This window comes from Pseudonaja textilis, chromosome Z (assembly GCF_049901715.1).
Source record: "Pseudonaja textilis isolate UNSWEBS1 chromosome Z, rPseTex1.2, whole genome shotgun sequence".
Classification (NCBI taxonomy): Eukaryota; Metazoa; Chordata; class Lepidosauria; order Squamata; family Elapidae; genus Pseudonaja; species Pseudonaja textilis.
This window is the reverse complement of record NC_142008.1, coordinates 52,556,445-52,578,545: the sequence shown is the minus strand read 5'-3', so window position 1 is coordinate 52,578,545 and position 22,101 is coordinate 52,556,445. Positions and strand designations below refer to the sequence as shown.

The window sequence follows — 22,101 nt, the reverse complement described above, 5'->3', positions numbered from 1 at the left end:
TTTTCATTCCCCCCCACTCTCAAACGCCGTTTTTCCTTTCTTTCCTTTTTTGTGGTTACTTTAAGGAGAAACTGTAGTTTCTCCTTCTACCCCTTGCTAAACTGAGCTTCAGTTTAGCCTGCCAGGCGGGGAAACGCTGCTGGAAGGTGCGTCGTCTTAATGGCCGCCATTTTGGAGGCTGCCTCGTGGCGTGCGCCATTTTGTTTCTCTCTAATTCAAGGCTGTGAGTGCTTTTCTGAACTACCAGGCCCCCGCCTGGCTTTATCTCAGAGCTTATTCTAGTTTTTCTCTATTTTCTGGCTTGTATTTAATTGGAATACTTGTTGGCTCAACCCGACAGCTCTCTCCAGCAGCGCAGCAGCCGCACCCAGGCCTTTTGTGTCAGCCTGTGCAGAGAGGCTGTTGCAGGCCCTATCTTAATTACCGGGCCTAGGCGTCTTCGAAATTCGGCTAATTGGCCACCTTCGTTATCCCAGGAGCAGGGATACAACCCTGAATATAACGTTGACTTGATCTAACAGTATAATATTTTCATTCTCAAAATATCACTGAGGTACGGCTCAATTGTTGTTCTCTTTGACTACATAATCATATATCTCCTCAGAGATATATATTAAATATTTAAAAAATAATAAGAGAGAGAAAAAGAACAACAACACTTAAATTATTCTAAAAGGGGAAGGTAATATTGATCAGGGACACCGTCTTTGCATAGATCGGGCCCTGAGCGTGCCAACCGCCTCATATTGACCTCTAATTTTCTACAGTTACATTTAAGTTATTGCAATGGCAGATGGTAATTCTTCTAGAGGACCTTCTTTGAAGGCAAAAGCCAAAACCCACCACTTGTGCAAGCAGGCTAAGGAGACCTCCAAAGCGGCCCAGAGGGATGCCCTAAGGCCCTACAAAAAGAAATAGAAAGGAGATCTAAGGAAGCACCCAAGGTGCCTCAGGTGCCTCCATCCTCCAGTCCCTCTACCTCTGCTCAACCTCCCCCCCCCAGATGTTTCCTTCTCCTCCATGCGCAGCTTGCCATCTCAGGAACAACAGGCTCTGGTTCCTGAAACATTGGCCAGAAGGGCTCCAGAGGCCACCTTCACACCAACTGCTGCTGGTCTCCGACAAGAGGAGTCTCTCCCTGAGGAGATCCCTGAGAAGATAAGATCCTGGATGGAGTTGGCTATTCGCCAAGGCATCGCAACTGGCATCCAGCAAGCCACCAGGTCCAGTCAGTATCCGGTAGGCTCTGACCAGGAATCTCACTTGGTGAGATCCCTGCCTAGGTCTGAACAGCATCTGGCTCAGGTGCCCTTGCATAGGGACCTCCCGCAAGGGCGGGAGGAGGAGGTGGAAGAGGAGGAAGGAGATCAACTCATGGATCCAGACGACTTCGATTTGGGGTCCATACACTATAGCGAACCCCTATCAGACATAGACCCTCTAGAGAACGAAATGTCTGAGGACGAGGGGCTCACCCCTGACCAACCCGCCTTTGCGGGCCTCTTTAAGCCGCAACTATTCAAATCCTTATTGTTTAAGGCCAAAAATGTTTCAGGTCTGAGTAAGCAATCCCCCTCAGTCCACCCTATCTCTCCTGGGGAAGGACCTGAAGACCTCATTTTTAACCAACCCGTGGTAGAGGCTGAGACTATTCCAGCTCCCCCTATTCTTGCAGATCTGGTCCAAAAACAACTGGCGTCTGTAGTGGTTCCCCCAGCCCCCTCTAACCATGACAAAAAATTCTTCAACTTGGATCCGGATTTCTCTAATCTGTTGAACACCCCTGAGGTCGACAAGCCCATTGTGGGTCTGGCATCCTCCTCGACTCCGACTGAGGTGTTAGAAGCCCTAAAACCGGAGGAAAAGCGGGCCGAGCTGGCCTGCGCAGGGCCCATCAGTCGGACTCATTGGCCATAAGATTGGCTACGGCCGCATCTTTCTTTACTAGGTCCTTAATTCAATGGTTGCGCCAGCTCAGACAACATGCTCCCGCTTCTAACACCAGAGCACACCAGGACATTGCTAAGATCACCGCCGCAGCTGAGTTTTCAGTGGATGCCACATATCACACGGTCAAATTTTCTGCCAGGGCAATTACATCGCACGTCCAGGCCCACCGCCTGCTATGGCTCAGACACTGGCAAGCGGATTTTAAAAACAAAGCCAAGCTGGCCTCCTCTCCCATAGTGGGGGACAAACTATTCGGCCCATCCCTGGACCCTTTGCTTATGGAGACCAGGAACAAAAAGAAATTTCTCCCTTCCCTCACCTGGAGGTCAGATTCTAGACAGTTGCAGCCCTTTCGGAGGGGCTCCTTTCGGCCCTCTTATCAGGCCCCCTTCTCTCCCAGATATCAGAGACCTCCCTCTTTCAGACTGGGCCAATTCCAGGATAGACCTGACTCTGGAGAAAGAAGTAGGAGGGGCAGCCAATATAAAAGGCCTTTTCGGGGATCCGGAAACAGGCCTTACCAACGTCCCAGATAGACATAAGGACCCTATCCCCATTGGCGGGCGCTTAAAGTCATTTGCCAGTATATGGGACTCCTCTGCTTCTGACTCCTGGGTCAGGGACACTGTTAGATTTGGCCTTGCTCTCGAGTTCCATTCCACCCCCCCCAAATTTTTTTATGTCATCCCCCCTCTCCAAAGACCCGATTAAACGCAATCTGATGACTTCCGCCATCCAGCACCTCCTTAACATAAGGGCCATCCAACCTGTTCAACCAGACCAACGAGGTCGGGGCTTTTATTCCCACCTCTTCATCGTTCCAAAACACTCGGGGGAATGGCGGGCCCTCTTAGATTTGAAGCGACTTAACCGTTTCTTAACTTACCGCAAATTCAAAATGCACACACTTCAATCCATACTACTGGGGATCAGACAGGGGGACTTTCTCACATCCATAGACTTAACAGAAGCTTACCTACATATCGCCATTCGGCCTTTCCCACTCCAAATTCCTAAGGTTCTGTTACAATAACCAACACTTTGAATACGTGGCCCTTCCCTTCGGACTGGCTTCCGCCCCCAGGACCTTTACCAAGGTCCTGGCAGCTCTGGTGGCTCATATCAGAAATACCCCCATCCGTCTCCGGTGATAGACCTGTTTGCCTCCCCCCTCAATACCCAGCTCCCCAGATTCCTTTCAAGATACCCGTCCCAAGGAGGGGAGAATCACAACGCGCTCCGCTGCACATGGGCCTCAGGGCTCCTCTATGCATTCCTTCCTCTGGCTCTGGTACCCAGGGTGATCCACGAAAAGGCGGAGTTGCACCTAGTGGCTCCTTACTGGCACAGGTGGCCATGGTTTGTGGACCTCCGCACTCGGTGGCCTCCCCCTGGAGGATCTCACCAGACAGGATTTCCTTGTCCCAGGGGCCTCTCCTACACCTGGATCTGCAATGGCTCCAACTGACCATTTGGAGGTTGAGCGGAGCACTTTGAGGAAAGGGCAGCTCTCAAATAAGGTCATTGATACCATCCTAGCTGCCAGACGACCATCAACCACCCGAATTTATAATGCCACATGGACCATTTTCTGTCGTTGGTGCAACAAACTTCAAATTAACCCAGTTTCTCCCTCCATTGCTCAAATTTTAGAATTCCTTCAGGAGGGACTTGACAAGGGGCTGTCTCCTAACACACTAAGGTGTCAGGTAGCTGCTCTGTCATCAGTCCTTTCTTACGAGGGTCTCAGTTCCCTCTCTCACCACACCCTCATCCGAGCTTTCCTTAGAGGGGCTGCCAACCTACGCCCCCACCAGTGCACCGTTATCCCACCTGGGACCTCAATAAAGTCCTCCTCTCCCTTACCAAAGAGCCTTTCGAGCCTTTGAGGGAGACGGGTCTCCAGTTCCTAACATATAAAGTGGTTTTCCTGGTAGCCATTACATCAGCCCGACGTATCTCAGAAATAGCAGCCCTGTTTGTCAGGCAAGACCTCTGTGTCTTTCATGCAGATAGGGTGGTTCTCCGACCCGACCCCACCTTTCTACCAAAGGTCAATTTGGCTTTCCACAGAACTCAGGAGCTCATCCTCCCAAATTTTTGTCCCAATCCGTCACAGGAAAGGGAACAACAATGGCACAAACTCGATGTAAGACGCGCGCTGTGAATTTACATCAAACACATAAAGCCCTTCAGGAAGTCGGAGGCCCTATTTCTTTCTTTCCAACCCAAAACTCTGGGACACAGGGTGTCATCGTCTACCATAGGACGATGGATTAGGGTGGCCATAGCAAAATCGTACCAGTCCAAGGCCCTTCAGGTCCCTAAGGGCATCACAGCCCATTCAACCAGGAGTGCAGCCACCTCTGCGGCCTGGGCTACCCAGGCACCAATAATCGAAATATGCCGGGCAGCGACCTGGGTGTCACCTTCCCCCTTCATTCGGCACTACAAAATTGACTTGTTTGCCTCTGCGGAGGCTTCATTTGGCAGGCGGGTCCTGCAACGTGTTTTTAGGGACCCTAGGGAGATCCAGGACCAGACGGAGTCCCTCCCTTAGGATAGGCCAAGCTTTGGTATGTCCCATCTCTGGATGCTCCGAGCAGCTCATAGGAGAAGGGGCATTGGTACTTACCTGATACACCCATTCTATTTGAACTGCGAGGAGCATCCAGCCCCACCCTAATTTCCGTCTGGTGGGGCCTCTCTCTCTCGGCCAAGGACCAAAAATTATTTAGGTGATAGGGATAGGAGCAACCTTTTTTTCCACTTGCTTTCGCAAAACTGGGGAACGCCCTGGAAGAGTCACGTGGAAGAGGAGGAGTGTTCCTCAATTCGAGCTCAGCCTAAGCAAGCAGAGACTGAAGCACCTCCATCTCTCCTCGCAGCTCAAATAGAATGGGCGTATCAGGTAAATACCAACGCCCCTTTTCACTTTCTTAGGAAATCAGATTAAACATTTTTTCACTATGCTGCCTCTCTAATTTTCTGGCTGAATATAGAGACAGGTAGTTAAACACTACAAAGGCTTCCATACAAAGTTTTCTTTATTGGATTATATTAGTCATCCTCAAGGTATAACTCAGTTATGTTGAGATTCATCTAATGTCCAGTCTTTGCATAGTCGTCTTCATAATGTGAAAAGATGGTTATTTTCATCCCATAACAATACAGCAAGGGAAGCTCCAGCACAATGCTGACTCTAGGCAAGAATGAACAAAGGCTTCCCCCAACCCAACTAGAGGTCAATTCAGTGACCAATCAGGATTTCAGATGTGACCACATGACATGAACTACATCTCCCATGAGGCATCAACTACACTTCCCATGAAGCATTCCCTTAAGGGGACAGCTTCCAATTCCCAACTAACTATATACCGTCTAACCAGCACAAAGTCATTATCTTTTTGTCCAAATGTACCTTACCTGGTTGTTGTGAGGATGTATGACCTGTAACTTGAAGGCCATCTCTGATCTCCCCATTTATTGGATATAATTGCTGAAAAGACTCCAAAGATTGTTTGGGAATTTCAGTCTTTAATGTAAAAAAAGATGAAGATTTAACTAGCTAAATCAAATTTAAATTTTGTTGCATACCATTGCTTGCTTTTTGAAGTGCAGCTGTTGTCCCCAAACTGGGCTCTTGCTTGGTGTCAAAGCCAATAAGTCTCTGGACACAAGGCGTGGTCCAAAATTATACTTTTATTTTGGTACCAAGATATAAGGACCCTGGCTCAAAAGCTAATAAAGGACCCCAATTACAATCTTAAAGCAATTTTTAGTCAAGGGGTGGTCACATTCAGCCCTTTACCCTTCCCCTAATAATGAATGCATAACAGATAATATTGATTAATTATTTGGATCTCAGCCCCCTACATAACTGGGTTGGGGAATCTCAGGAATTGTCAGTGTCTAACGGATGCAGGCCCCAACCCAGGCAAATGCCTTAGCACCATCCATTCCAATGCCTTTTAGCACCATCGAAAACAAGAATGCCTAAAAAGGCTACCGGCAACCAGTACACTTTCGCTAGGACACCTAAATGGCCGCCAGCAACCACCAGACATCCACTAAGGTGCTCTACACGAGCATATGCCTCCACAACACCCTTTCCAACAGCTTCCTGACACCCTTTGACAATGTGGAAGCAAGGTTACTGTTCCAACCCTAAACAGCCACCAGAAGCGACCACCAGACTCTCACCATTGCCACCAAGAGTACCTGTACACCCTAAAAGGCCGCCAGAGGTGACCAGCAGACTTGCACCAAGAGGCTGAACTTGAAGATTGAACCTCAAGCTTTGCATGCTTTGGTTTGTTTGATGCTTTATTAATGCTTATTGTTTCTCTTAGTTATATAGCTAACTGTTTATCTTAGTTATATCGTTATCTGCTATTCAGTTAGTATTACTGTTTACTGCTTATCTTAGTTTATAGTTAATTCCTTTTTTTTCTTCTCTTAATAGTAGAATTTACAATTCCAGGTGGAGAGTGTGCTGTCCAGCCAGTGTATGGGAATTGGATAGTTAGTTAGCAATTGTGAGCTGTCTCCTTAAGGGAATGCATCATGGTAAATGTAGTTAAGGTATCCTGGGAAATGTAGTCCATGTCACGTGACCACATCTGTAATCCTGATTGGTCACTAAATTGACCCTCGATCGGTTGGGGGAGGTTTCTTCACTCTTGCCTGAATTCATGGACTCGTGGTAGCTGCTCTACCTCTACCGCTACAAGATGGGAGGAAAGGGATAAGGAGATAACCATCTTTTTACCTACAAGACAGATATGCAAAGGATTGGACATTAAGAAGAACTTCATCACAAATGTGAGTTATGAGGATACTTGATGAACCAATAATAAAGACTTTGTATGAAAGTTTTGTTGAGTTTATCTATCTGCATCTGAACAGAAGACAAAATCTACCACTGTACAGAATACAGAACAGTTTAGCTGTATATTTTATACAGCTTTGTTTTTAACAGAGAGAAAAAAAATTAACCTTGCTTAATCTTTTTTTTAGCTGCTACGGTGGAAGCAAAAACAATTACCCTCCTTTTTTCTCTTTGTTAGCTAGCAACCATGTATTTAACTGTGTGTGTACTGTTACTTTAATAAAAGCATTATTTTTCTCCTCTTAATATTAAAGCCGCACCTAACTGTTTTTGACTATTCTTGAAACATTTATGTAGGGTTGACCTTAACTGCTACCAGTATTTGGATAGAATGCCTTGAGGAAATCTCAGGGCTGTAGAATTAGATAGGAATACCAGAAAACACTCTGGGCAAGAGCACAATGACCATTTTACCTTCATTTAAGGATAATTATTTAAATACTTTTTGTCTCAGTGCTGAATCACAGAGGAGGGGTTGTATACATTGATTTTATCTTTCCATGGCTTTACTAACTTTCAACTAATTCTGTGAGTTAGTGCTAACTAGTGCTTTTCAAGAATAGACCATTAAATTTTCCATTCTTGCAGCATCTGTAAATGTGTTAATCCCTGTACATTTATAACTTATCTTCCCATCTCATTCACTGTTAGCTTTCAGGTTTTCATCTTCATAATCTATGAGGCTTCTCTTTCTTTTTTCTGTTGCCAAAACTTGAATGCTAAGTTCCTAGTTTATTAAGGGACAAATCTTGAGCTGTGGCTTAATTTCAGGATGAGATTCTGGCTATTAACCACTGTAAAGCAGAGCTTTTTATTTAGGAAAAGTATGGAACTTGTCCTAAATCAAATTAAGATTTTCACTCGCATCAACCTACAGTAGGAGGGAAAGAAGGAATTCATGGCTTTAGTTTCATTCAGTTTAGTTTTTGAACCTTTAAACAAATATCCAAATATACAATTTAGATGGGGTGGTGGTATAATTTATGCCAATGTTTATATCTGGGAATTTATTTATTTAATTTTATCATTTAAAATATCCAGGTCTGCATGTTGCTTTTTTCTGCCTCTTTCACGTGTAGATTAATTACTATTTTTTCCTTTCAATTGCCTACACAACTATAGTGGAATCTTTTCCAATGTGAATTTTTATTCATTCATCCGTGAATGGGCTTTCAAAGCATAAAAAGACAATCCTTGTCTGAGGATCTTACAATCTAAAATTCAATAGTTTGGAGAAAATAAACTGAGAAAGGAAAGGGAAATGAAAGAAGATTAAACAACAAAAATAAAAAGCAAAGCATTTATTTTATTTCAACATACTTAGTTCTGCTATTTTTCTTGGTGTAGATGAGCTATCAGTGATTATTTTATTGAACAGATTTTATTCTATTCACTCCTAATGGTTCTAGACATTTTATAAACATGAAAGCAATAAAATGTTATCTACCAATATGCACAGAATAGGAATTTTAGAAAGTCTGCTTAAAATATTTAAGCTCCATCATGAACTGGATGGCAAATGCAAAAAATTTTATAGGTCCTATCACAGAAAAACAATGATAGCAGGATGTAATAGAATATTCCAGCCTTGTAATTTTTATTGTTCCTTCTGCTCCTCTATTATACAAATCATTATCAGTTGGGATTTAATTTTTATTGCATACACACTTTTTGCCAAGCTGGGCTACTGAACAATCCAACCAAAATGCTCCATTTTCTGTCATCTGAAAGATCTCTTGAATATTGAAGCTGCTTCCAAAGACAAGTTTTGTTTTTTTTGAAGTGATGCCAGGTGTTGAGAAAGCTTGGCCTCCTCATGATGCATGTTAATAAGTCTTCCTTTAATGTTCCAGGCATTAAGTGACAAAGAGTGCCTGAACTTTTATTACATTGATCAGCCCATAGAGAATGCAGACACACTGAGAGGCACTTGTTAGTACTTGCCCTCTAGCCTAGGATTCAGTGATTCCTATAGTCTGCCAAAGCTTAGTTTAATCATCTTCTTTCAGATTTATTTCTTTGGATGGCTCATTTAGAAACACAGATAAGCAAGATTACTCAACTATAGCATCTTAAAATCTAAGCTGTTATTTGATGTATGTATAGAATTGATTGATAAAAGATCTGAAAACAGTTTTCTTAAACTATATTTTCTTAGTGCGTGGAAACAATATGTGCAAAAATTCCTAGTCACTATATCCAATCATCCAACATATTTGAAGGTGCTAGTTTAGGAAGGGATGATCTTATTGACAGTAATTAATCTATAATTTGCCTGAAGAGGTTCATTTTTTTAAACTTGGACTAAGGCTTTGAAAATCTGTGCCTTTAAGATTTGCCTCTATTGGTGTCCATCAAATTTACTGCCATGCATGGCATTTTAGATTTTCTTTAAAAAGTTGAGCAACTGCAAGTTCAAACTAATCATAGAATTTTTCTAAAAAAATTAAAAATATGGCAATTGTAAGCCAATGTTTGAAGTGTGAGTAACTTCTAAAAATTGATAAAAGTGAATGGCAATTAGAGTGTTATGAGTAGAATAGTAAATCATCTTCCAATATAGTGCTGCTTTGTAACTAATATTGGCCCAAAATCAGTTTGTTGTGAATAGACAAAAACCCTTAGCAGCCCACTGGCATAGGAGACCTTATGGACCTGTTTTTCCCCTCTATCTTGTTCTACCTGCAAATATAATCTAATTATATTCCTGTTAATTGCATTATTCATTATTTAAACTTGATTTGCAATTTTTGCTTAATGGAGACTAAATGGAAAGTGAAGGAGAAACATCAAACTGTTACAACTTGTTCACCCAGGACAGGCATTCACCTGCTAATAACTGAAGAAACATCAGCAGATTCAAGAGGCTCTGGAGTTTGGCTGAGAGCCCTTGGTAGTTGCTTGACAATGCCAATGGTGGGCATTGAACCTTGTCATTTCTTATCCATCTGCTATGTTACGAGCAAGGAAGGAGCTTGCATAAGGGAAAGGTATAAATTTTCTTGTCACATAATAGCCCATGTGTGCAGAGATATCTTTATGGCAGATATTATTGATGGAAAAGGTAGGACTTAAATGTAATTATAATACAGTACAGTAGAACCTCTGGTTACAAACGCTTCTGACTATGACCAAATTGGGTGACGATCAAACATGTCAGAAAATCTTTGCATCTGGTTGCGAACAAATTCTCAGTGGTGATATCAACACAGCAGTGGCGATTTCTCCTTCCGTGCCAATTTTCCCTTCCGCATCTTTTTCTTTTTACGCAAATGCACAGTCAGTCTCACTGACCAAATTGGATTGCAACTGAAGTCATGGAACAGATTACGGTCGTGACCAGAGGTTCTACTGTAATATTAAAACTAGAGAAGGTTGGATTTGGGGGTAGGGATTCATAGTGCTGGTATTAGCTTCTTCCTTCTTGATACTCTCCACAGATCAGATTAGAACCTTCCAGATATTGCTGGACAATTGTTTTCAGCTTCCCTTACAATTGGCCATGCTGACTAGAGTTACTAGGACTGTAGTTCAGCAACGTCTAGAGCATCAGAGTATCATCTTCCTCTTTCAGAGTTTTAAATAGCATTTGTATGTTGGCATTTTTCATTTCTGGTTGGCTACCTTTGCCTTATCTTTCAGCACGTCTGGAGTGAAAGTGAGGACTGTTTGCCCTTTCTGCAGTTGGCTCAGGACTACATTTCTTCGTGTGGTAAAAAGACACTACATGAAATTCTGGAAAAAGTCTTCAAATCATTTAGACCAGTAAGTGGATATTTTCTTTTCCAAAGATTTGGATTCAATACACCACTGGAATATATGTTTCTTCTAATGTCTATAAGTTATCTGGCAAAACACAAATAAATAAATTTATTTTCATCAGTCTTACTTTTTTTTTTCCATCTCTGATCTTCCATTTTGCAGACTCCCTGCTGGGGCAGAGGCAGATCATACTGACTCCCCAGCCAAGTGAGAAATTATGTTTCATATTTAAATGTTCGGTCTAAAGAACTATAGGGAGGATGTCTATATTGATTTCTATGGTGGAACTATTTTCTACTACTTTTTTAGGGAATTTCATAATGAAAATGTATTGACTTTCACCAGAAGGAATAGATGATCAAGCACTCTACCTCACAAACTGAAAAAAATATGCATCCTATTCAAATAGTGTTTTGATATTTTCCATACTTCTAAAAACACTCAAAGTAGGTAACAAAATAAGTTGCTAGCTCTTTGTGGTTTATTTATTCCACCCTCTTCAGGTAAAACCTTCTCCAGGTACAAATAGCATGGAAGGTAAGTATTCTTATAATTCTTCAAATGATCTTACGTATGTTAGTAGATTGATGTGAGGTAGACAAATGCAGAAAAATAAACTTTGGCCCCAAATGTGTAACTTTTACACATTCTGATATGTTCTGATAGTAGATTGATATGAGATAGACAAATGCAGAAAAATAAACTTTGGCCCCAAATGTGTAACTTTTACACATTCTGATATGTTCTGATAGTAGATTGATATGAGATAGACAAATGCAGAAAAATAAACTTTGGCCCCAAATGTGTAACTTTTACACATTCTGGTAACTGATTTTATGATTCAAAATCATGTAAATTATTGAACATAGTAGTTAAAGCAAGACTTCAAAGACTTGTCAATAGAAATGTAGCTATAAGTACATTTACTTGAAAATGGTTTTTTTATGTAAATAAAAGCAGCAGTTTCATTTAAAAAGAACAAGAAACATTGGGATGCCTAATCTGCTGTCATTCATACAAAAGAAGCCAAGTCTGAGAAATGAACAACACTAATTTTTATTGTTCATTTTTCAGTAATGGCTCCTTTTGTATATGAATGAATTCAGATGCATTTTATGCATATTACTAATGATACTTTCTGCAGTTTTCAATTTTAGTACTTAAAACACACACATTTTGTGTATATTTTGCCCAATGCAGTCATGCATTTTTGCAATCATGTTTTGAATTGCAAATTACTTCACAAATATAAGTTAGATGTTGATTTATATTGAGGATATATTTTGTACCTATCAGCAGAACAATAGATTAACTTTTTGTTCCCCAGCTCAAACTATATGTAGCAGCCTTAAACTTAATTAGAGTATTAGACAAATATAGTTTTAATTTGATAATTTCACTGATTTTTAAGGGATGCTTATTTTCAGGAATGTTTTCATATGAAGGTTTTCTGATGCTGTCATTGAAAAGCATTTGTCAGTCTCCTTCAGTTGAATTTTAATTTAAAAATATAGAATCCAAAAAATTCCAGTGCTGGGCTTCTTATTTTTTTATAACTATACTACTAAATATATATTCCACCTTTTTTCTTATATTACAAGAAAACTTCAATGGTTATAATTTGAATAATTTGAAAGCAATTACACATCTTTCATCTGGAAATGCTTGTATTTTTCTTGATACCTGAAGCTCCTTCAGATTTACCAATAATTGAGCAGCAATAAGTTTATAAATTTGTTGCACTTTTTCATATGGAGATTTTAAAAATGTCTTTGAATGTACAAATTAATAACAAACAAGTGTTTGCAAAGTTAAGTATTTTACTAAGAATATCAGAATGTCTGAGAACTAGAATTGGCTGCAGCTTCTGAATAAGAAATATTTTAAAATTCTTTGTAACAGATGAAATTCTGACATTGTCTGAGATGAAGCATGCTGATAAAATTTTATTGTAATTAGTCACTTATCAAATTATCTGTTTTCTTGCAAACATCCCTCAATCATGCCACCTTTACTTTCCTTCTCCGGCTAGCTTTTTCTGAAACAGATGATACAGAGTTAGATATTAGAAGCCTTAATTCACTAATAGATGTTAAAAATTTGCAAGCAAGTTCATGGGTTCTTTCTGATGCTTTCCTGCCACTTGTAACTTAGCCAGTTTTCCAGCATTCCTATGGGAGAATCCACACAAATGGGTTGAATCTGCCTTTCTGCTCAGAGACTGGGTCATCAATCTTTGCCATGCCCTTGTCGGGCCAGGAAGTCCCCTAGCTCCAATCATGACTCAGTCTTGGTCCTATAGAGACGTAGCAAAGTTTGGCTCCAACAATTTCAGCAGAAAGCAGCATTTTAAAGTGTGGATTCCCCTAAAGGTTTGCAAAGCTTTTAAAAGAGAAAAAAACATCATAAACAGGTACTTCTGCCTGCTCCCTTTTTTACGGCTCCCCTGAACTATCAATTGAAGGCCTAACAGCCCAGGCAGACAGGGGAGAGCCCCTAAATGATCCCCTTCTTCCTGGGGAGGGCACTGAAGCTACGATTGCCCCCAGCGCGCCATTGCAACCCCAGGCTCAACTGAGTAATGGGGGGGGGCATTTTTGCTATTCGTGCCTAACAACTGATTTGGGGGGTTGGCGGCAGCCATTTTGACAGCAGAGTTGTGCAGGCTATCAAGGAGATTGGTAGGGCCGCCACTGTCACAGCCCAGGGAAGGCTCTTAGGGCTTAAATCTCTACTAGAGGGGAAATTTGGAGGGTTGAGAGCAGCTCAATTGCAGTGTGCAGAATGACTGACCAAGACAGCATGGAGCCCACGTGTGCAGAACGGTCCAAGCAGAGTCCCAGAAAGGCCAGATCTGCAAGCAAAGAGGCTGCAAACAAAATAAAGGCAAAAGCTCTTTATTCTAGAAATCCTACAAGAGCTGAAGAAAGAAGGCAAAGAACATTGGAAAAAATAATTCTCCAGAGCTCAGAAGCAAGCAGACCAGGATAGGTCCACCTCCCTCCAGCCAGAGCCTGGTTTGTTCCCTCCCTCAGCAGCCATTAGTACAGAAGTTGCCTGCAGCTTCCATCCCACAGGTCCTGGAATTTTTTCAGGCTGGGCTTGACAAAGGTTTCTCTCCAAATACAGTGAGCAGACAGGTAGCCGCCTTGTCCACGGTTGCACTACGGAAAGAGGGACTCCCTAGCCCGCCATCCAGTGGTCCGCACCTTCATCAAAGGATCTGTCAATTTCAAACTGCCAATGATTCACAGGTACCCTTCCTGGAAGCTGTCCATAGTATTACAAGCCCTTACCCAGGCACCGTTTAAACCTCTTCAATCTGTAAGCCTACTTGACACTCAAAGTTGCCTTTTTAGTGGCCATTACCTTGGCCAGGTGCATATCGGAATTGGCAGCTCTTTCAGTCAGAGAGGACCTCTGCACCTTCCACACAAACAGGGTTGTTCTGTGCCTTGACCCCTCCTTCATCCCTAAGATAACCCTAAGAAAACTCCCATAGGGCTCAGGAAATCATCCTACCTGACTTCTGCCCCACTCCATTTCATGACAGGGAGCACAGATGGCACAAATTGGATATAAGGAGGATACTTTGCAGATACATCAAAAGAACATCGATGTATCGCAAAACCAAAGCCCTGATTGTCTCATTTCAGCCATCTTCAATTGTTACCAAAGTCTCTTCCTCAACCATAGGCTGTTGGATCAGGGCTTGTATAGCCAAGGCCTACGAGACTTAGGCTATTCCTGTACCAAGTAACCGCCCATTCACTGAGAACACCACAGCTACCACAGCTGTCTGTGCGACACAAACCTCACTTGAGGACATCTGCAGGGCAGTGACTTGGTCCTCCCCATCTCCTTTCATAAGGCACTACAAACTGGACACATGCCTCAGCAGAGGTGGCCTTTGGCAGAAGAATGCTTTAATGAGTATATACAGATGGGGGTTCACAGGACCAGACTTCAGTCCCCCATAGGGACTGCAAGCTTTGGTGTGGATTCTCCCATAGGCATGCTGGAGAATAAGCGATGACTTACCTGAATGCAGTTTCTCAGCATGCTTTGGGATAATCCACTCCTACCCTGGCAATCGTCTGGTCCAGTGTTCAGGTGAGAGGCAGAGCCAACGCCACAAAGATCATCAGGTGGCTGTGCCTTCGTTGTGACTGGGGCTAGGGGACTTCCTGGCCTGACAGAAAGAGGTGTGGCAAAAATTGATGACTCAGTCTCTGGGCAGAAAGGCAGATTCAACCCATGTGTGTGGATTATCCCAAGGCATGCTGAGAAAATGTGTTCAGGTAAGCCAACGCCTATTCTAGGTTGTCTTTCATCTTTCTATTCAAAAGAAATTGAAAACTAGTCAAGATAATTTTCATTGTATTGAAAGCTAGATTCAGAGAGAGAAAGGGTTATTTATCTGGAAGTGCCTTTAAATAAAATCTAGCCTAGTTTTGCTTCTTTTATATAAAAAGCATTATACCAGTAGTACACATTCCACAAATATTTTTTTCAGGTTTACTCTGGTGTATAAATTATATTTCTCATGTCATTATTTCATATTTCATATTACATTTACAATTTATTTCTTCCTTCTTTATAAAGCTATTGGGGCTCCCAGATGTGGATGATGCCTTTGAAGAATATCATGCAGATGTGGAAGAAGAGGAGGCCGAAGCTGATCCTCAGCAGATGGGTGTCAGTCAGCAGTAATATTCAGAGGAATTTGTGCGTGTGTGTATGTGTGTGTGTGTATATATATATATATATATGTATGTATGTATGTGTATATATATGTATGTATGTATGTATATGTATGTATATGTATATATATGTTTGTGTATATATGTATGTGTATTATCTTACCAGGTGGGGTCTTATGCTTCTGCATTAGCATTTTTGAATTAGTACATTATACTGGAAAACCTGACACCCAAACCCAAAGTTTAAAAATAAAACAGCAATATTATTTTTGAAAGTCTGTGATGAGCTTTGCTAAGATGTGATGTGAATTAACTCCTGCTTCAGTTAAGATTTTATGATGTTGTCTTGGTAGCATTCTGCCATTGTTAACTTAGGGTTTTTTTCCTCTCTCATGGACTTGTCTTTTTTGTTGTTGTTGATATTATTATCATTTTTGTTTGTATAGAAGAAAGATTAACATTTCACTGATCTGAATGTGATTTGAATGTTGAACTGCTTGGTGTGTTAAATACTTGCAGGCTCTTACTGAGGACCATCCATGCAGAGAATAAATGCAATCAGCACTTTTGGTTCTCTCTCTCTCCCTCTCTCTCTCTAACACAAATGCATAGCATTAATGAAGGCTGTCCTGATTATAGTTGGGACTAAAATATAGATGAAAATGAGTATTAGTGTAGGTAGGGACAGGTGTTATATCCAATGTCTTAATATTTACTTTTTTGGTTATTGTAGAAAGATCCTTATAGATTAAACATTTCATTAATAGTACTTAAATATTATGCAGGTTTTGTTAAAATAAGAATTTTCTGAAATTTTTAAAGATAAAGGGTAAAACAGAACTGACATTATCGATCTGTTTTATATACTTTTGTAATCAAATACACACTCATATCTTGCTTTAACAAAAACACAAGTAAATTTAAAATAAAGACTTATTTCTTATCAGTGGTGGCTAACCTTTTTGGCAACAAATACCCAAATGGGTGCATGCACGTGCACCAGAAACCAGAAGAACAATTCCCTGATGTGCAAACGCAGGAGCGCCAAAAACTGGAAGCTTAGTTTACTGGTGTGTGCATGCGCGCCAGCCACCTGGTTTTCCAGTTTTTAACGCACATACACACACGAAGACTAGCTGGCCAGCATGCACTCTGGGGAGCTGCTTTTCCGGTTTCCGGCACTCCTGCATGCGCAAAGACCAGCTGGCCAGTGCATGCATGCGTGCCAGCAGAGCTGCTCTTTTGGTTTCTGGCACTCCCACGCATGTGAAGACCAGCTGGCCAGTGCTCATGTGCGCACCAGAACCCCAGAGCAATGGGCAATTGATGGCATGCCCAGAGAGATGGCTCTGTGTGTCACTTCCCGCATGCATAGCAAGGGTTCACCATCACGGGTCTATATTAATAAAAGAGGTAGCAGTGAGTGAAAACTATCCTTTGTGACTACTTTGGATGAGGAAATTATTACTTGTTTGCCTTTTAGTAAATATCAGGGCTGAAGAAATCTTTGTATAGAACTTTTCAGTATTTAATGTCAGGGGCAGACAGCAGACTTCTTGGGAATCCTTCTGTTAGAGAAATGTCATTAGTTTGCCTTCTGGTAAATGGGTGTTTTGTAACTAAACATCATGATTTTATGGGAGCTTCACAGTGTGTTTTCCAAGTTCCAAATGTGGTCATTGGCCCCAAAAGGTTGCCAGATTATCTCTCCCAGGTCAGCCATTTCCTAAAGAGCAGAGTCTGTAAATTAACTACAGGTCTAGAGTCCTCTACTGAACTGATGTTGAACCCCATGTGGTGTATAGCCAATGAAATCTTTCATCGATGACAGTGTAATTGGCAGCATTCCATATACTGCATCACTTTCTTGCATTGTGACACCATTTAGAAGTAGCTCTTCTATTTAGCTGTACTTTTCTGAATTTACTGACTCTTCCCTAACTAATCAAATGAGCCATCCTTCAATGTTTAAATCAGAGGTCTCAAACTCAATATACCTGGGGGCTGCTGGAGGCAGAGTCTGGGTGAGGCTGGGCCGCATAAGGGATTCCACAAAAAACGTTGTTAAAAAATATCCTCAAATGTCATCAACAGTTAATGATTTCACCAATACATGAACTGTCCTGAACACATGAATGGAACATTGAATGAAGATCATGAACAGTTCCTCAGAACATGGCTTCTCCAGCTTACTCCTTGCTGCCAGACACTTGACAACGCTTCCTCTTACAGATCTGAGCCACATTTGGCTTGAGAGAGGAGGCACTTGAAACCCTCAGTATGGCTTGAAGATGATCATCAGTAAGTCTGGACCTGTACCTGGAGTCGTTAAAGTTCAGGGTGGAGAAGAAGCCACAACGAGGAACGGCGGGCGGGACTTCCTTCAGAGGTCCATTCCCCCTGCGGGCCGCACTAATATTATACTTTCATATCACGGTGGGCCACAGGATATCATCCTGCGGGCCACAATTGGCCCACGGGCCGCAAGTTTGGGACCCCTGGTTTAAATGGTGATTGTCTCCTGCTTCTTAGTTGGCTCCTTACCTTTCACCTTTTAATATATAAAGGAACTTTCCTCTTCTGGATGGCAGCCTAAATACAGCTATAGATCCTTGGCTTGGGCAGCTCCAACAGTTTCATCTGTTTTGTAAGAATTGGATTTAATTTCTGCATTTCAGTTTGTATAACTGATACTCCATGTCAATGTTACATTCATAATCCTTGTTTATATCACTTTGTTCAAAGCACTTGGAGATTTGATATCAACATTTACAAAATGTAAACAATTTTAAAAGTTATATCTCTGTAGCTTTCTGGGTAGATTAACTTACCAACAATTAAAAGCAGTTTTCCATATTTAAAAAAAGACAAAAAATATTTGATCAAAACGTTATCCATGAATTCACCTCTATATCCAAATATAACCCACAGCTGGATTCCTATATAAAGTAAGCATAGCTTACTTCATCTCTAAGATTTTTCAAGAAGAAAAATATCTTTAAGTGCAGTTTAATTTTTACAAAATAAAGATATCTTATTTTAAATGTCTTTAATAAAGAAATTTTATAATTTCTAATGATATCATTGTCTCTGTCAAGACTATTTCCAAAGAAAGTTTTGGGGGGGGAGTACTTTCTTCTGGAATTTGTTGCTACTGAAGATTGTTTTAAATATTATCATTATCCTCATATTTTTATATATAATTCAAAATAGTGACTATTCATAATACTCCTATCTCCTATTTTCTCCATAACAACCACCCTGTGAGGTAGATTGGGCTGAGAGAATGAATGGCTGAAAATATCAAAATAAAATGTACCACACTGCTTTCTGCTCCTGTCTTCAACACTGTTTATATTCCATGTCTGGTCTCTAAAACAAATTAGCATTATAAATCTGCAGATGTATATAGGAAGTAAGTCCTACTTAATGTAATAAGACTTGCTTCTAAATATGTAGACCTTGATCACAATGTAGTAAGTACGTAGACATAGCATTATTAAATGCAACCCATACATTTAGCTAAGAATAAAGTCTCAGATTATGTTAAGCAAGCGTTCATGTAGGGGACACTATTAAAATAGGAATCATCTATGTTACCCATTTCTTCTATATATAGATATATATAGATACACACACACACACACTACTGATTGGGTTTGCGTGTTACAGTAAACTATGGTTTATATAACCATGGTTGATAAACAGTAATTTGGCTAAATGAAACTTAAGAGCATTGTAGTTCAGTTCAGCATAATTTGTGAATTATGTTACTGTCAATTTGTGTATGTTTCTGTATGTATGTATTTCAGACATTTAAAGAAGTTTACCAGTTCTTACTCTTTGATCATTTGTTATTTAACAATTCAGAATAATCTGAAGAGTAGAGTTGAATTTTCTGGATAATTCATTGTATTATTAACACATTAACATCTGTCTGTAGCTTTGCAAATATAATACGGAAGATTTAAACTTCTGAATTAAACTTTTGAATTTAAAGATGTAGGTTCCATTTAACACTAGCAAGAGGGCACTAGAAGAAAAAGTAACATGTAATCATACTCAGGCTAAATTTACCCGCTAGCTGTTTTTTTTAAGGACATAGAACTACAAATTAGCCAAGAACTTTATTGACTAGCATCTGTGATTCCAATCCATGTGATTAGCTGTTCTGTATGCTTTATAATTTGGCTAACTCTGCAGTCACAGTGTATCATTTGAACAAAGCCACTATGGAAATACGTTCTTACCTAGCTTGCTGCTTATCTGCTGTATATTCTCAACATTCATTTATATAGTACTGTCAAATCTGATATATGAAAAATCAGATATTTACTAGATCATTGGTAAGGGAGTATCTGGATTTTTGCAGCCTACATCTGGTGGCTTCACATAGAAGTGACCAAAAATAGAATCAAGAGTGCAAAGATGAAGATTAAAGAGAGAGGTGTGCATGGGATGGATGCATCAAAAACAGTAAACATTTTTTTGCCTCATTTTAATTTGTCAATAAATATATTCATTTTAAGAATGGAAAAAAGTAATCTTTTTAAATACAGGTAATCTTTGACTTAAAAAGATTATGCCCATTTTGGTCATAAGTCATGACAGTCCTAAAGCAGGTCACCCAGTGACTCACCCAATTTTACAGTATTTGAAAATACTATTGCAAAATATGTCCCATCATTACTCATACATGATATTCTTCCGACTAAAATTGGAATTCCGATTTTTTCAGCGTTGCCGGTTGGGAATTGCCTCCCCCTTTCTTCTCCTTCCCCTCCCTCAGAGGCCCCGAGTCAGGAGTTGCTTCCGCCGGCGCGGTTCCAGTCCCGCGTTGCTTCGGGAAGGGAAAGGCAAAAAGGAAGAGCCGTGGCGGCGCTTTGCAACAGCACCAGAGGACGTGCAGCGGCTCCCAGGTTTCTTCCTCCTCCTGGCACCTTTCGGTCCATGGATACTTTAGAGGCAAAACCATCCCTGCGGCGGGCGGGCTGGCTTGGCAAGCGGACGAGCCGAACAGCAACTTGGCTACCTACCTTGCGAGGCAGGGGAAGGCGGGAGAAGGGAAGAAGATGGGGCGGGGGGAGAGGTTTCCGGGGATGCGGAGGTGTGGAAAGAGCCAGATGGCTGCAGCTCCCTCCGGAGAGCGAAAGCAATGTTCATTTACCGGAAAATTCCCTTGCGGGAAGTCGCGCGGAGGGAAAAAAAAAAGAGCTTGGCTACTTTTCAGAATTTTTTTTCAGAGGGGAATATCATGCCTGTTACTGAAAGATTTCCTGAGTTGTGATATTTTATCCATCCATTGATACCAATCAGTGTTGCATAACAGCCTGAGCTGATAAGTAAATGAGGCAAAGATTTTTGCAAAGTGGAAAGGAAACGGGTGTTTGAAGGAAAGATTTAAGAGTTTGCAGAAGGAAATTCTGACTAGGTACAAATTCCCGCTTTCTGTAATCAAATTTTTATTGAAAGCCAGATCGTTCAAATTGAGCAGTGTTAAATATATCCAGGTTTTATATTTGGGCACTGCATTTATTGAAGACAGGACTAGATAATAGAAGAAGAAGAAAAACATCAATTCTCTGTGTAGCAAATGTGAGCTAAGATGAATTTTTATTAGTACCAAGGCATGAGAAAAACCTTTCCCTACACTGATTTTGAGTTTCCTCAATATCTCAAGGTTTTGTAGTTAGAAATCAACCAAAAATACTTTTCTCATCCCAGTGCCCTTTAACTATGTTGCATTACAATTTTCATCCAGAAGTAATGTAAGCTAATTGTGAGAAATGATCAATATAGGAACATGGAATATCCTACACACACACACACACCCCAGGGTGAGATCTGCCTGGAAATCCAACTGAGAAATTCCACATTGTAGGTTCCTGCTGCCTTACTTGCTCTGCATTTCCTGCTTCACTCCAGCCTATCTTTTCATAGTATTGCATTTTCATTGTTGATTTCATTGTTTCATTATTTTGCTACTGTTACATTTACATTTATTTTCATTTCTGTTTTTACTGTTGTAAGCTGTCCAGACGAGCCTCATGGTGAGGTAGTCAGCAAATAAATTTAACCAATAAATAGAATATCTATAGAGCAATAGCCTGAGAAACTTAATACTGAAAGATTCATGACCAAGAGGGAGAAGAAAACCTTTGATTCAGTTACCCTACTGAATAAGCCTATTTGTCTGGCTGTCTAAACTTGGATTTGCACTATATTTTATTCTCTGCTTGGGTTGGTCTGTTCTTTGCTAGCTTAGTATTCTTTGATTTTTCTCTTTTTTTGCTTTCTGTTCTTGAGGCAGAACTTAACTTACTTTCCCACTTCCTTTTGCTTTCTCTCATCAGGGAGAGGGAAGTCATCAAAGGGAGCTAATACTACCTTTATTGTTTCTTCACTAATGCTTAAAAAGATTAATCAGAAGCCTTTATTCAGCAATTACTCAGAAGCCATTTATAGTGGCATTGTGTCTCTTTGTCTTCATTAATGGTTCATCCAAGAAAGAAAAGGAACCAAGAAGGAACAACTCAGATGTCCTTGGGCAATGCCAATTCTCTGTCAAACCATATTTTCATGCAAGTTACAGGTAGTCCTCAACCTATGACAGTAATGGAGCCTGAGCTGGGTCCACAAAGGAGGCAGACAAGCAGCAAAAAGCTCTGTTAACCCAAAACTCTCAGCAGAGGGAAAGAGTTCAGCTAGATTAGGGCTGAATGCCATTGCTAGAGAGGCTTTCAAACAAGTCTCAGTGCTTGGTCAATTAAGCCATGCTTGTGAGCTGGACCTCTT

General features: G+C 40.9%; 1 protein-coding gene across 2 annotated transcripts in view; it reads left to right on the top strand.

Annotated features, from left to right (window-relative positions):
• The window catches only part of MTURN (maturin, neural progenitor differentiation regulator homolog), a 34,601-nt gene extending 18,352 nt beyond the window's left edge, over window positions 1-16,249 (top strand). For both annotated transcript variants that reach the window (XM_087917910.1, XM_026717790.2), the window contains exons 3-4: window positions 10,484-10,606; window positions 15,209-16,249. In XM_087917910.1, coding sequence (XP_087774036.1) covers window positions 10,484-10,606; window positions 15,209-15,316 — 231 coding nt within the window. In that variant the 3' untranslated portion in view covers window positions 15,317-16,249. The remainder of the gene's footprint in view (window positions 1-10,483; window positions 10,607-15,208) is intronic.
• Window positions 16,250-22,101: the final 5,852 nt, after the last annotated feature.